The 16,389-nt window shown below is 37.7% G+C and overlaps 1 protein-coding gene across 3 annotated transcripts in view; it reads left to right on the top strand.

The window, feature by feature from the left end:
• The first annotated feature begins 6 nt into the window (after positions 1–6).
• Positions 7–16,389, top strand: part of LOC118426605 (phosphorylase b kinase gamma catalytic chain, skeletal muscle/heart isoform-like) — a 33,793-nt gene continuing 17,410 nt past the window's right edge. For 2 of the 3 annotated variants that reach the window (XM_035836098.1, XM_035836097.1), the window contains exons 1-8: positions 7–614; positions 4,926–5,086; positions 6,372–6,426; positions 6,837–6,902; positions 7,055–7,127; positions 8,237–8,327; positions 9,881–9,971; positions 14,552–14,581. In XM_035836098.1, coding sequence (XP_035691991.1) covers positions 508–614; positions 4,926–5,086; positions 6,372–6,426; positions 6,837–6,902; positions 7,055–7,127; positions 8,237–8,327; positions 9,881–9,971; positions 14,552–14,581 — 674 coding nt within the window. In that variant the 5' untranslated portion in view covers positions 7–507. The remainder of the gene's footprint in view (positions 615–4,925; positions 5,087–6,371; positions 6,427–6,836; positions 6,903–7,054; positions 7,128–8,236; positions 8,328–9,880; positions 9,972–14,551; positions 14,582–16,389) is intronic. The other variant, XM_035836096.1, reaches the window with a different exon arrangement.

Raw genomic sequence — 16,389 nt, 5'->3', positions numbered from 1 at the left:
TGACCTTCTGACCTTAGCTAGGCCTGTCTGAGAACATGAGAAATGGCGGGCGGTGAGAAGCAGTGAGAGGTGCTTGAAGAATGTTTCCGTCAGTTTTGGTTCGTGTCCGCCCATCCAATTGATCTATTCCTATACACTGGACAAAGGAAAGTTCTAGAATCGTACGTTTGTTGGAACGTCGCTTGACTTTGAGATTTTCCCGCTGTGGGTGTGACTGTGGCGCTCTGAAATTGTGTGCCGATCACCAAAACAAGGTTTGCGTTCAGAGGTTTGCGTTTAGCTGTGTCGAAGCTGAGATTTTTTAGTTCTGGGCAGTTTCAGGACAAGACAGCGGCTGTCGCTGTCCACTGCGTGTTAACTGGACTGGTCAAGGTCCTGCAACTGGTCAATTTTCGATTGGCCGTCTTATAATAAGCAAGGGAAACGTGAAACCTTTAATAGAAAAGTTGTCTACTGGACTATACACGCGTTCTGTGTCGCTGTTGTTGTTGTTGTTACTCCGGTCCCATGTTTGAAGATCCAACCATGACACGAGAAATGTACGACGATCTACCCGAAGAGTCGGATGCCAAGGAGTTCTACGCCAAGTATGAACCCAAGGAAGTGCTTGGAAGGTGAGTGTTTTCAAGAAGATGACCAAGGGGCCGGGGAAGGGGAAGGGGAAGGCGAGGGGTGTGGCATGGGTGGTGTCACCCGGGGTAACGTGATATCATGTGTCATCAAATGATGTGATGGAATTTTACATTTTTTAAAACGATTATGGATAGTATATATAAAAATATAATACTCATTAAAAGAACTTAATCCAAAGAAAATGAATTTCGAGCCCTGTTATTATTTTTATCTTGGAATTTAGGTTCTTGACATGACTTTCCTCACTTCAAAAGTTCAATGAGGTGGAAATGAGAACCTAGCTATAGCTTCTGTTAGGGCCGTGCGTCGGATAGGACATCAAATAATAAGATAAGGAATGGAGGCCACACCTTGAGCAAGTTAAAGAACCCATCACACTTATCAAAAAGAGTAGGGGTCCTTCCTGGTGCACCCAAATATTTCTGTAGGTTTACGTATGCATAGAGTGATAGACATCAAATTCTACTAGTATACACCATATTCTTGACATCTAAGTGTTAGAAAGATGACAAAATGTCTGTCATAGTAATTGTTTAAGAATTTGAAGTTGAAATTTGGGTTCATGGAAATTAGGTTTTTCTGACATTCTACTTTATTCTATGTGGTGCACCCAAACCTTTTTTGGTGCGCCCAATTTTTTAAGAGGGTGCACTAGTGTACCTAATCAGAAAAAATGAATTTCTAGCCCTGTGGTGTGAGTGGATCAAACTTTTCAGTATATGGCATATGTAGGCTACAGCATCTTCACTGAATTGAAATTGGTAGCCTAAAAAGAAGGAAGAAAGTAGAAGTAAGACTTGAAAAATACATGGAAAAATCACCCAGTGGTTTACAGTACAGTAGCCTCTGCCAGGCCTTGCAGAGGGGTTATCGAAAGTAGAATTCGACAAAAAAAATCAAAGCATGTTTTCATCTAAGTGTGTTTTTGTGTGTGCACTACTGTGCAAGCAAAATTGGTTGAAATTTAACCCCATTGTTTGTAGTTCATTTCTTGTTATTCATGAGTTTGCTGTGATTTCACAGTTGCTTTACATAAAATATTATCCCTAGTAGTATAAGATTTTCATCCAGTTAACAGTTATGTTAAGTCAGAAAGGCATGCCAGAAGTTTTATTTATTTATTTATTACATGCTTGAAAAAAGCATGTACTGTTTCTGGTAGGGATCTTTGTGATTCCGGACCTATATCTTTAGAGCCTCTGGATGGATTGCGATTTCCTTTGCTATGGGGATAGAGTGTGTGACCTATTGTGCTATTAAGTAGATTAGAAGTTTGCTGTTGTTTTGTGGTTCGTTTAAAAAAAAATTATTTACACCCCTTTTCCTGTTATGGAGTGATCTGGCCTCATTCCCTCTGTCTCAACCTCCGTGGGGACAGCTAGCAGCTGTAACATCTGTTTTGTGTTTTCAGTAGCATGGGAGTGTGTGGAAGGGTCGTTTCCAGTGCTATATCTCCAGAACAGAACGTGTGATTGTGATGATATTTACCTCCATGAAAAATGGAGGTATAGTTTTTGGTGCGTCTGTGTGTGTGTCTGTTTGTGTTTCCACATATTTGTGGTCAGCATAACTTTAGAACCTGTTGATGGATTGTAATGATATTTGGTATTTGGGTAGGTGTTTGAAAGACGAAGGTCAAAGTCAATTTTGGATCCCCTGGTGTGTGACCTTGGTACTGCAACAGAACTTGGATTTTTGTATCTTTTGACATGGATATGCTATGGTCTTGATTTTTTGGTGGCACATAGCTTGTGGTGTAAGGAAGAAGTGTTGTATGTTTGGGCCCTCTAGCAGCTTGCTCTAGAACTGCTGGGGCATTCTGGTCAAAATCTTCCAAGGAGCAAAAAAGAGCAACTGTGACCATCGCTGTCACCTCTGTATGGTGTGAACCATTATATACACATTGAGATACAATGTAGGTGCCAGGTGCAGGTGTAACAATAAGAAATAAAAATGAAATGGTGAGGACATCAGAAAGGTGTAGTTTTGGATCTGACTGTTTACTATAGGTAGATATATAACTTAAGAACAATGATGGAATAATTTTGCCAAACGTCAAACCATATCAACCCCCACAACACACCATACGCACCATCACAAAACAAAATATTTCAAGCAGGTTTGAGTTTTCAGACTCTTGTTTCATCTTGAAACAGATGGGTATCCCCTACAACAGTGCATAGTTGATTTCCAAGGGGGCCCATCAAACATACATGTAAATAATAAATACAGGACAAAAACGTGGTAACAATCAGTCAAACTTTGTTACTGAAGAATTTTTAAGATGGTCACATCTCAAGACATGAAGTTGTTGGGAGTTTGCAATAAAAATCAAAATAGACCAGTCAGTGACCTACTTGTTGGGACAGTATCTGGTAGTGCCCTATAAGTTGGGACAGTGGAGTTGTTTTAACACCATGTTGACCTATATCTGAGTTTACAATTACTGTATGTTTTATGTTGCATCCAAAATTCTTACATTGTCCAATGTAACAGTGTTAACAAGACTATTTCTAAATGGTTACTGAAAATAGTATGAGGGGCTTTTTCATGGCATTCTTGAGACTTAACCATTGCTTACAAATAGGGCTATAGGAAAAAAATGTTGTGTTGTTTCCTGAAGAAACTATGGGCACCGTAGAATCCCATCAAATAGCTATAGGGATTTTAAGAAATATTTTTGTAGACTTTCGCCCAAACTCTAGTGATATACTACAGTTAAGATAAAGTAAACCTGAACTACACGTGGACAATATATTTTCAATGTCAAACTTTAATTTTGTGCATAATGGTTACAAATCAGTGAATACATTTATCCTTTATTTAATAGATAGGACAAGCAGATTTTTTTACTTGAACACGAAGCAGACTGAATAACTGGAAACAATGGATAAGAAAAAGAAAACTCCCCTGCCAATTGTGACTTTCACAAAGTTTGATGTTATTTGCACATTCAAGTATTACTCAAGTGATGCTTCTTTATTTTTAATTTTGGGCATAATGTGGTACTTTGCATAAATTTGCATAAAGAGCCCTAGAATCATGATGTCCCACCTGGACCATAAAACAGCACAGCTTAGTTAAATGATTGGGAGACATCACGCTATCATTCTATTGTAGTGAACTAATTATGTACAGGGTGGGTTACAAACAGGGCTCTAGCCAGCTCGACATTTTTTTCCGTCAGCCAATTCCCATTGTCGCGAAAACACTATTCCAGGAGTTAGAGAGACTGAACTGATTACCGTATGCGAAAGGTCACCGACACACATTGTCAATAATCATAACAATAGCAAAACAAACAGTGTGTGGCTTTTACAGCCGTGGACAGCGTCCTCAAGCAGCCTGTAGCTTCCACCAAGGAGCATTTATCAGATTTTTGTCCGTCAAAGTTGACGGATTGGTTTTAAAATTTTTCCGTCACACGCAGCAAATTTCCGTCAATTGACGGAAAAACGGACGCTGGCTAGAGCCCTGGTTACAAAGCAACATTTCTAGGCCTCTTCTAAGAATCTTCCCCTGGACTATAAACATGTAGACTGCAGTATTCAGGTCATAGTGTCCTGGTTTAATGTTTCTAAAAAGAGCATCAGTTCTGGTATGATTGTGAAATTTGATGCAGGGAGCAAGGTCCGCAATTAGGAGCCAAGTTATGTACAACTGGGGGTCATTTCAGGCCAACACACGTAGTCATTGTTGCAGATAATGTTGTGAAAGTCCCTAGTGTTCTCCCTGAAATATGGTTATGATATATGAATATGATGTAGATTAGAATAGTGATGAAAATAACGTGCGCTAGAAATAAATATGCTCGCATGGCTATTTTGCAGCAGTTATTTTAGTCATTACTACTTTTAATTTACAACTGCTATAAATGTTTAAATTTAGCACATACAACCCATGGAAGGTTAAATCCTTGTAGAACTGGAGAATTAAACTACATGTACTGCTGTTGGCGGTCCATAATATTTCTTAGAAAATAATATTTTAATAAGGAATGTTGTGACAATTAGATCATTTAGACGGAAAATAACAGACCATTGCTTAATGGAAAATTCCAAAAGTTATGAGTAATAATACTCATATGACAGATGAATGGAAAAATACACAACATTTTTTAATACATATTCACATTTCATACAGCACATGACAGCTAACGTCTTCATGGTGAAGCAAATATATTGACCACAGTGATGTACCAGTATCACTGTTATGACAAGTATTGTTTATACATGTAGTTCTCTTATGTATGGAACTAGCAAAATGATATTTTTGTTGTTAAAACCTTGCAGGGGGTTGAGTAGCGTGGTTCGGCGCTGCGTGCGGAAAACGGACCTACAGGAATTCGCGGTGAAGATTATCGACGTCACGGAACAGAGCTGGACAGAAGACAGGGACTCTGTCATGAAGGAAGTCACCATTCTGCAGATGGTGTCAAGAAACGCAAACATCAGTAAGAGACCTTTCATTTTTTCCCTGTTTTGAATGGCAGTCAAACCTGTCTATAGTGGCCACTCAAGGGACCGGAGAAATGTGGCCACTACAGGCAAACTTGTCTATAGTGGCCACTCAAGGGATTGTAGAGATGTGGTCAGTACAGTCAAATCTGTCTATAGTGGCCACTCAAGGGATTGTAGAGATGTGGTCACTACAGTCAAACCTGTCTATAGTGGCCACTCAAGGGATTGTAGAGATGTGGTCACTACAGTCAAACCTGTCTATAGTGGCCACTCAAGGGACTGGAGAAATGTGGTCACTACAGTCAAACCTGTCTATAGTGGCCACTCAAGGGACTGAAGAAATGTGGCCACTATAGACAGGTGGCCACTATAGAGAAAAAATCAATTGACCACGAGCAATAAGTTACACATGATTTCAATACCCGCTAATCTTTCTCACCAAGTAACATTGTCTCGATCGTCTCAAATTTTCAAAATTCAACTGACCCTGCCAAAGTCAAATCTACAGAAAATAATCGATATTGCCATGTGGAATGTTTGTAGATTCGCCGACAAAGACTTGTGCTCTAACGTTCAAGACACGCGTACCTTCCGTAGGCGTTGTCATTAAATGACAGTAATTGCGTACATGAAAGTTTATGATATTTGAACCAGTAACAATCTCAGAGCCTACAAAAAGATGACATGGCATTAATTATGGATTATAGATTACGGATTGGGTGTCTCGTTGTGTTAGTGTTCCTAGTGAGGTATTTGTCCACAGGAATTGCTACAAGGTTGTAGATTGCTTAGTAAAGCAGTACCAGTCTTGCCTGTTTAGGCCTTTTATGCAGGGTGGGCCCCAGCTGAGTCAACTTTTCAATGATATGGCCATATTTAGAGCTTGTCCCTGGTAGCTTCCTTTCAAACTGAAGAATACAAAAGTCTACGGTCCTTGTCAGGGTTGGACAAGTCCACTAGCCCTATTGTCTCGGGCAAGTAAAAATGCCATGGCATCAAACATTGGTCAACACAGAAAAATAGAGCCAATAACAAGAATTCCATTGATGGAAGTGATAGAAAAATGTCATTTAGATTTTGGGCAAGTAAAAAGTTGGTTCGGGCAAGAAATTTTTATGTACTTGCCCGATAGGACAAGTGAATTTTAGAAAACTTGTCCAACCTTGCCTTGTGCTTTCTTTACTATAATGTGTAAGCAGTTGTTTGTGCTCCCTTGAAAATATCTACATACTGTTGTAGAAGTCAATTGATATGATTTTCCTGTTTTCTCTTCAACAGTTCAGCTAGTTGATGTGTTTGAGTGTACAACCTTCATCTTCCTGGTGTTTGAGCTGTGAGTATGGCTATATTATATCATTTATCGAATTATAGATTCTGCATTGAAAATGATGTTCTCAATAAATATCTCAGTCATCAAATGTGGTACACTGAGATCAGCTTGGTCCATATTTGCTGCATTTCTTTCTATATACTGTAATTCTTAAAATTTTCACTGTAGTTAAAGGTATGTGAATTTTGCAGTGACCGCTTCACCGCGAACTTAAAATTGATGTTTCTATAGCTAATGCTGCACAGTATGTGACTATATATAGTGCTACCACAAAGTTAGAACCACTACAAATACCCCATTTCTAGCCTGCCGCAAAATGAAATCACAGCAAACTTAAAAGGCTTTTAGTACATGTATGTCCAAACGTAATTGTATTCATTATGCGAATTCATTTGACTGCATTTTTCTTTCAGCATCAAAGGAGGAGAGTTGTTTGACTACCTGACTGAAGTTGTAGAGCTGAGCGAACGAGAAACCAGGTGAGGCAAAGTTTTCATAAACATCTTAAGTCTTTAGTCTAATATGTTATGCAAGAAACATACAACAATGCATGTTACCACCTAACCCTATTACTGATAAAAATTTGGCACTTTCTAAAGCTACTGTATGTTGTTTATGTTTTCTTCCACAGATTTGTGATGAGACAACTGTTTGAAGTGGTCAAATTTCTTCACGACTTGAACATTGTACATAGAGACCTCAAGGTAACGTATACTTTCTTATCTATTCTTTAGATGTTTATTTGCCTCTATTTAAAATAAACATGTTTTGATTATATGGTATTTAACAGTGCTTTGGCCCATGCACATGCATTTGTATACATGCTAAGATTTTTAATATATTGTGTGTGCCATGAGTTTGTCCATACTGAAGAGAAACATTCTACAAGGATTAATTTATTGCTATTAGTGCTCCTTGATAAGTCTGCAGTTTAATTTGTAGTCTTTGATTTGTGCCCCTAATGTGCAAACTACATTGTACACTTGGATATGCCCTTTAGGCTGTTGTCCCAGAACTTTGTACCCTCAAACTGTTTCCTCACTGAAGTTTTAATTCTGCAGTTTTTACAGTGATTGCTAGATGGCACTTTTGAGTAGTATAGCAACAGAACAACACACCTGCCTACCTCCTGAACCCATATGGGAGTCCATGTGACTCGTTTGTACTTTGGTCTTGCTCAAACAGAACATGTTGACATATGCTCATGAGGTACAAGATACTGCCTTTGTATTGTCTATCAACAAAACCACCCATCTGTCAATCAATTTCAGAGGGTCTGCATGCGTTTTTCTGTAAGGCATATTGAGCTATTTTAAGTCACTATCTATTGTAGCCGTCTCTCTCTAATTCAACATGAATCATTGTCTCAGTAGATTATTCGTGAAGCATAATCGGTCACTGTACATGTAGATTTTACGGAGCACATTATATGTATTTGCTATCCTGTAGTCATTGACAAGTTATTACTATCAAGAAGTAAAAAACTGGGCACAACAGAGTATTTGGTTGTGTCGTTGTTCACAGACAAGTTTTGCAACAAATACAACGGAACAATCCAAAAAAGTTGTGAACACTCCAAAAAAAAACTCCAACAAAATATCAATTTTCATTGCCTCCTGAATTTACCATTAATAGTCGGTAGGATTCCCCCATGCAGACCCTCCTGTAGGACCACATATTGTACCCGATACTTTGAAACACTGACACACTGCTTGACAATGTAGAATGTTTAACAATGGCACCTGCGTGCTACGTGGCAATATTCTTAGATGAAAGCCCTCATGTTTTGATTTCTTTTCCTTCGAATTCGCAGCCGGAAAATATTCTAATTCAAGGCAAGCTAGAGATCAAGGTATCCGACTTTGGCTTCGCGGTTCGACTGAAAGAAGAACAACTACTAAAAGGTATGGTGCACGCTTTTTATGCCGCGTATGCATGGAAGTATGAATAACAATTGACCATAATATCCTAAGAAATAATAGAATAGTTAGGTACTGTAGATTTCAGATGTGTTGACATACATAGTATCAAGTTTATAACCTCAGTATCCTCAGTATAAGTTCCTTAAAGTTATTTTTGAAGAACATTTTGCATGTTGTTTCAACCTTTTTATATGTTGCCAGATTCATTTTGAAACTGCTGAAATTGAACACTTTTAACACATTTTTTTTAAACACAGATTTACTTCATCGACATTATTATCGTTTAAAACCTTATTTTCTGCTACCTTCTTTACATCCATTCTCCCGGGCTTTACTTTGAGTAATTTGCGGTTTGACTTTGACAGCAAAAATGTCCCGCTAGGGTCACAACTTTTTCACGTTGAGTTCCACGTGCCTTTTTTGTCCACATTGTTTAACTAGGCAAACAAGCAAACACTAGTGCACATTGGAACTTGTAAGCACAGTGTAGCGCGTGCGGCACATACTGTAAATTCGCGTTTTTCGCTGTGGCAACTTTACCGCGAATTTAAAACCACCGCGAACATTTTTTCATTGTAGTAAGAGACTTCAGTGCATGGTGCTACCGCAAAATTAAAACCACCGCGAAAAGTCCTTTTTCCCGGTACCGCGAAATTAAATCCTCGCGAACTTAAATGCATTTACAGTATTGTTTGCATTGTGAAAGTCGGTCAAAGGGGGAAATGGTCCAATTTTTCGGTGTTACATAAAAGTATTGGGGAGTGTTATATAAAATGTCGGTGGGAATGGTTAAACTTTAAATTTGAGTTTAATACTGTAAGTCTTGAAATGTATGCAGTGGTTTTATTTTCATTGTATGCTCTCTCCAACGTGAAATTGTGACACCTCAAATATGTGCCGTTCCATTGTATTACTACTGTAATTCAGAATTCTTCCAACGGCAAACTTAAAATACTGCAAATACCTTTTGCTGTGAAATCAAGCCCTTGTGAAAATAAATGAACTTACAGTATATGTTACATAAAAACTTAGAAGGGGCAGTCTGTTTGACTTGAGTATGTTAAATGCATGTAAAAGATGGGGGCGAAATGGTCTAAATTCATCACTTTTACATCCCGAAAAAGACTATCAGGTATGACAACTTTCTGTAGTATACATCATTTTATCATTTTTATTCTTGCAAAGAAGGTTATGTTTTTGGTTGATCATGAGTTGTGTGTGTGTTTGGCTTTGTGTAGAAGACCAGCATAACTTGAAAATGCTTAGATGGATTGTATTGATATTTGGTATGTGGGCAGGTCTTGAGGAGACCTGAAAATGATTAATTATTGGGCCCCCTAGCGACTTATTACGGTACTGCATCTGAACTGAGTTTTGATATCTTGAGTTCTGGACATGCGATGGACAGGATTTTTTGGTGCTAGATTATACTTTATAGCTATTGTTTTCAATGGAATTCAGGCTTGGTGGTATGGCCAGAGCAAGAAAACATCAGCCTCAAGTTAATTTTTGTCACTTGTGCCTCTGTGTTACAGAACTATGTGGAACTCCCGGCTACCTCGCACCCGAAGTTTTAAAGTGCTCTATGATCGACGGTTTTGCTGGCTACGGCAAGGAGGTAGACATGTGAGTATATGTTATCTTTCTTTTATTCCAGCTTAAACTGACTGTGAATGATAGCATTTTGTTTGCATAGATAGGAATTCAAAGCTAAAATAAACTCTTGACCAGAGCTATTTCCAGTATCCCACTCTCCGTCCCTGGACAGAAATTTCCCTGTCAGGATGGAAAAATGTTACTGTAAATGCATTTAAGTTCACAGGGATTTAAATTTTGCGGTGGCAGGAAAAAGGACAGTTTGCGATCATGATTTTAAGTTCACGGTAACGTAGCATTATTCACTGTAGTCTATTACTGCCACAGAAAAATCTTTTTGGTGGCTTTAAGTTTGCATTGAATTGGCAACGTGAAAACCGCAAACATAAGACCACCGCAAAAATTTCTGCATTTACGGTACCCCATCTGTCCAAAAAATGTGAACTTCATGACATAACAGAATTGTTGAAAATGTATTTTGTAAGCTTAAATTTAACAGCAAATATCAACAATGCTCCAAAACAATAAGTGGAACACAACTCAGGGAGGCTCAAGCTACATTTCCTGTATAATATTTTGTAAGTTTGCAGTTATTGAAATAAAGTTGAAAAAAAGTGGGACAAAAAAATTTGAGACAGCACTGAGCTTTAAAGAAAGCTAAGTAAGAACAGATGGTACATTTAATCGTTAAAGGTCTCACTCAAGCGCAATATTAGCCTTCCAGACTAGAGTCAATGCATATAGAGTAAATTGTACATAAAATTTGTCTATCCATAAAGCCGACACTGTATATTCTGTATGATTGCTTATAGATTTGGTATTTACCATAATGATTACATTATTAAGGGCCCTTAATGTTTGTATGTTTCTGTATTGGCAAAGTTAAAATAGCAAAGTTACATGTATTATATCCATCACAACACTCATTCTCAATATTGATAAAATAAATATTAATTTCACAATCAATAAAAAAAATTTCAACATTACTGATTTTCAGATATGATATTGCAGAAAACATTTTTCAGCATGTGTTATTGACTGTAACAATATCATTACATCATATATACAAGTTTAAAGCTATCTGATACAATGTTTTTACAAGTACATACTGTAATTGTATGTGACATATTATAAGGTTTAATGAAATGAGATATAACCACATCTCCAGATAGGGACCTGAGGTAAAATCTCCGGGCTATTTGTGTAATTGACAGAGTCATCACACCATAGACATTTTCAATAAGTAGTAGAGGTTTGATGCTTGAGGCTTATGCCTAAAGCTTCCTCATACACAAATCTTTTTCTATTTAGTTAATACATATTTCTTCGCTTTCTCACATTATATTTTGAGTCTGATGAAGATGCCATACATAGCATTTAATTGCCGTGGCCTAATGATGAATGCCAGTCCTGTCTATTTACCCTGATGTAGTTAATCTGCACCAGTAGGTAATTTCCACCCAACGTGCCCCGGGGATTGCACGGTCACCCTGAATATGTCTGGGAGTTCTCTGTCTGTGTGAATACAGGGCTCAAAACTACACTCAGGCTTAGAGGATGATTAAATTACTGTAAATGCCTTTACGTTTGCTGAGTTAATTTCCCAGTAAGGAGAAAATGAGCGTTCACCGTGGTTTTAAGTTCGCGACAGTACTTTAGTAACTTAATGTACAGTAATAGACACTATATTGTTAAGTTTCATGGAGCAGCCACTACTAAAACACACAAACATAAAACCATTGCAAAAGTTTTTATAACTACAGTAATCTGTGCATGATGTATGTAGTATGTAGCACTACATGCGAGTCACTATCACAGCAGGGTTTCAAAATGTTGATATTGAAATCCCTAAACTATTATACATTATGTATGCCGAAAAGCAAATTATTATTAATCAAGCAACTGAATATAATTTTGTAATCCAGTCACTTAATAGATTCCAAATTTTGGAGTCCGATTTTCCAAAATCATATACAGTCATACCTGCCAGAGCAACCACCTCTTCTCAGCGACCACCTGGCCATTTCGACCGCTTTTTCTCGGTCCCGATTTATTTTCCCATTGACGTAAGCATTAAGCGACCTTTTCTCAACGACCACCTGGCCAACGCGACCGCGACCGGCCCCAATTGGGACCTATAACGACCGCATCATTTTCGAGATTGAGGTTTTCATCGATTTTTTATGATAATTAGCGTGATTTTGTGCCGAAATCGGCCAGTTTGCGTCGAATTTTGGGGTTAAATTGACAGTTTACAGTGTGCGTGTTGTATTCGACATTAAAGACCTCGCTTCTTTGCGTGCATGCAGTGTGCTTGCTATTTGCCATTAAACACAACGTCAACCATTTATACTTTGCATCGGGCATGTTTTGAGTCGATACTCTTCTCAGCGACCACCTGTCCAAATCGACCGCTTTTTTCCGGTCCCCCGGGTGGTCGTCTTGGGCAGGTTTGACTGTATACCTGGTTGTTTGAATGTGTAATTGCCATTTGGTGAATCTTATTACCTGAATGTCTAACCTTCATTCATGGGCATTTACACATGTTTGTTGGTGATTTCCATGAAATATGCATCTCTATCAAACGTACATGTATTTTTTTTAAATATAAAAGTAACGTCAACTTGAAGAAAAATTCAGCATTCAGTTTTTTTTAGCCCTTTCAGTCTTTCTCCCTCGTAACTGCCTAACCCCATGAATGATACAAATTTGTTGTCAAACTGCTACCTTTAGTAGGCTGAAATTTAAGAATGCATATTCTACATGTAGTTAATGCCTTACGGTTTGAGTTACTTGGCGAGCATACTTTCGAGCCCCGTTGGTTACCGTTATATAACCATCAAACAATCAATCAAATCCCCACGTCAGCCACACTTAATAGTGCGTCTGTAAAAAGAGCCACACGCGCTTGTGTCCATTTCCATACCACATATTCCCCCGGGTGGTCGACTCTCCTGAAGGGCGTTAGCGAATTTCTCTCGTGCTCCGTGTGATCATGACTTGGGGCGCGTACTGATGGTTGTGACGAGCAGCGAGATATCGTGTAGTTATCACGAGGATATTGAGTACGCCGTGTAAGTATTTTATTGGATAATTGAAGGACGATATATGATTCTGAATACAGAGTAAACTACATGTAGGTGCTGTTCATTGCTTGTAGTTTATGCTTGTATAAGAATGTCACAGTGGTATTTAACCCCTTTAAAAGACTTCTGTACGTGCATGTTGTTAGTCTCAGTTTATCAGTTTTATCTAGATAAACTTTATAGATATTTGGAATGCTAAATTTCATTTAGGTGCACTAGAGGATCTCTTTGTTTGACATACATTAATTTTGTCCCAGTATCCTGTTTATACAGTCATGCGTTTTAATTTTAAATGGCCAGATTTTTTATATGTACCTCTAATCTGAGAATGATTTAAAAAAATCTAGTTTTGCTTCTTACACACTCGTCCGTGTATAACTCAGGAAGAAAGCTCTCATGCAGCTTTAATCAAATAAAATTATGTAATAAGTGCCAGAAATTGTTTTAATTTCTATATTAGAAAACATGCATTGAATTCTCTGTTGCTGTTAAGGTCTACTCTACAAAAATCTTTGATCCATTGTAAGCTATACAGTATTGTATTTTTTTAGAATAATTGTAGCTATTTCATTGATTTTTCTGGCCAAAGATTTCACCTGCATTTTTCTGTTTGGAGGTCACACCAGACTAAAAGTACAGGTGTGGTGGATTCATTAAAAATTGATACGGAATTCAAAGCCTAACCTTTTATAGGCTTGTCACTAAAAATCAATCTATCTTGCAATTGTGGTTTGATTTTGATGCATACTACGCATGAGAAATAAGCTAGAAAGACATTTAAAGGTTATGATATTATGCAAACAGCGCTACTCTAAATAAACTGGAGAATAGTATGTGGTGGCAAGGTATTCTTTTGGTTAGGATTGTTGACTTTGAATCTAAAGGTTCTGGGTTTGAATCCCTTAGGTTCCGATGTTGTTCCCTTGGGAAAAGGCACTTTACGCCTATTTCCTGTATTGACTCCAGTGAAAATGAGTGTTACAGTAGCTGCCTAAGAAAATGGCAGTTTTTGGAAATGAAATGAACAAAATGAGTATATTTTGATATGTCCATGAAGGTTAGACATCCAGGTACAGTAGAATCCGCTTAATTGCATACCCCATTTGCCAGTGTATTTCGTGCAATAATCTGGGTGGTGCAATAATGTGAAGTTATCTAGCTGGACCACCCTGGTTTGGGATTTGGAGATTCCGTGCAATTAAAAGAAGTGTGCGATAATCCGTTGTGCAATCAACTAGCTTCTACTGTATTACTAATAAGATACACTTTCTGTTGTTTTAGGATATTTGAATTATGTTTCTGGTGATCCTGGAAGCTCATCTGTGTTGGTAGTAATCATATATACAATGTTACGTGGTACAATGCTAAACTTTCTTCCAACAGAAAGGTATACATAGATCACGTACAATGTACCTTAGAGTTTGTGCACATGTATTTTGTGTTGGAAGAAAATTTAGCAATGTAAAGCTTCAGTTTTTGCATTGATTTCTTCTAAATTTTTATTCATTGTTTGTCTTCCTTCAGGTGGGCTTGTGGTGTGATCATGTATACATTGTAAGTATCACATTACTTTATCCTATAACAATTGTAAACTTTAAGATGATGTTGTTCTTTGAAAAGTTTGTATAATTTCCTATCATATTATTGTTGGGATTAAATCTTGCATCTTCAGGTTTTATCCATTGCCTTTATATGATTATTGCTTGTAATTATTTCTAAGCGCCAATTTCATTTAGTATTTGGCAATGACAGTACTAGTAACTGAAAATTTAGAGTTGAAAAAACAACACAAAAAACTATTCCTCTAAATTCTTTATGTAATACAGTGTATAGTTTTCCTCTAATATTACTTCAATGCTAGTGATATAAGCGGTGCATTTGTGTCTCTGTGATCTCTGATATAGTAAGAGATATTATCAAATGCCGACGTGACATGCTGAGATTGTGATCTAGCCATCAACATCTAAGCCATGAATGTATTCTATACGGATCTTTCTTAAACCAGTTGGCTGGAAAAAAGTACTATCTTTGAGTGTTCCATTAAGCCCAAGACTTCCAGTTCTCTTTGTACGAAATGTTCCAATCCACAGCACCCATGTATTGTGTATGTTTTTCTCTTTTTGCTTGAGTTAGCATGACGCATAATTTCAAACTCTATAGCCAAGCGTGCATGCATGTAATTAAGTCAAACCTTCTAAGGTAGGGTGTTGCCAGCTCAAGTGAAAGCTCACTTGTACCTAATGAAATCAAAATGCATAAACATTGAGTCTCCTTAATATATAGAACTAACAAAGAATCTGAAATGATTTTCATATTGGTCCGGGTAAATTTTGCTAGATTTTGCATTACCAATGTCATTTTTCTCTTTTTTGACCAGAAAATGTCTTCTTAACCATCACAAGTGCACAAGACGTTTTGGATTCAAGTTTATTCTGATCACGTTGTAGCTTATAAAAGCAAAGTGTGTACTATCTACTGTTATGAGCATTCATGGAAAAACTGGTATCGATTTGGGCAGTCTTTATAAAAGCAGACAGGAATACATGATTGTATAAAAGCTTTAGATTTGCTGACCATGCAGTCGATAACCTTAACAATGTGCCAGTAAGGCCGTGTTGATTTGATTGTATGGATGACATCCTCTGGGAACCCAAAAACGATGCGAGCGTGTGAATAATAAAAATTTGACCAAAAAAAAAGGTTGCCTTAATTAGCCAGGAAGGTTGAACAAATGGCTGAACACACAGAATATGGTATTATACCAAACAATAGATTCTTAAATTTTTGTTCTTTCACGTCTTCTTTGACCTTGGAATATTCTATGACATTAGTATATGTTTTCCAATATTTATTCTTGCAATCCACGGCATATACAGTAGAGGCCAGTTAATTGCACATCGGATAATCGCACACTTCTGTTAATTGCACGAAATGCGCAACTCCCGCGGCGGTGCGGTCCAGCTTAATAACTTCGCTTTATTGCACCATTCAGATAATTGCACGAAATACACTGGCAAATGCGGTGTGCAATTAAGCGGCTTCCGCTGTATTTGCTAAATTTGACGCTAGCTGCTTTGTACGATTTACAGTATGGTTGAAAACTTTTTTACTTATTTTTGGAAACGGCCAAAAATTGATGCACACACAGATGTCATCCATGCAATCAAATCAACATGGCCTAACCAAAGCCTATCCATTTGAATGCATGTTCATTTTAGATCTAAAAGCTGAATCAGGAACAGACGCCTTTGAAGTGTTGGCTAGAAGTACAAAGAGAACGATGGGGGGCTTGACAGTCAGTGTGGCTTGTAATTTTGGAGCCGAAATGAAAATTGGATTTGAAGCTTTTGAAATTTGACAGC

The sequence above is a fragment of the Branchiostoma floridae genome, chromosome 11 (genome assembly GCF_000003815.2).
Source record: "Branchiostoma floridae strain S238N-H82 chromosome 11, Bfl_VNyyK, whole genome shotgun sequence".
NCBI lineage: Eukaryota > Metazoa > Chordata > Leptocardii > Amphioxiformes > Branchiostomatidae > Branchiostoma > Branchiostoma floridae.
This window is presented reverse-complemented; position numbering and strand designations above follow the sequence as displayed.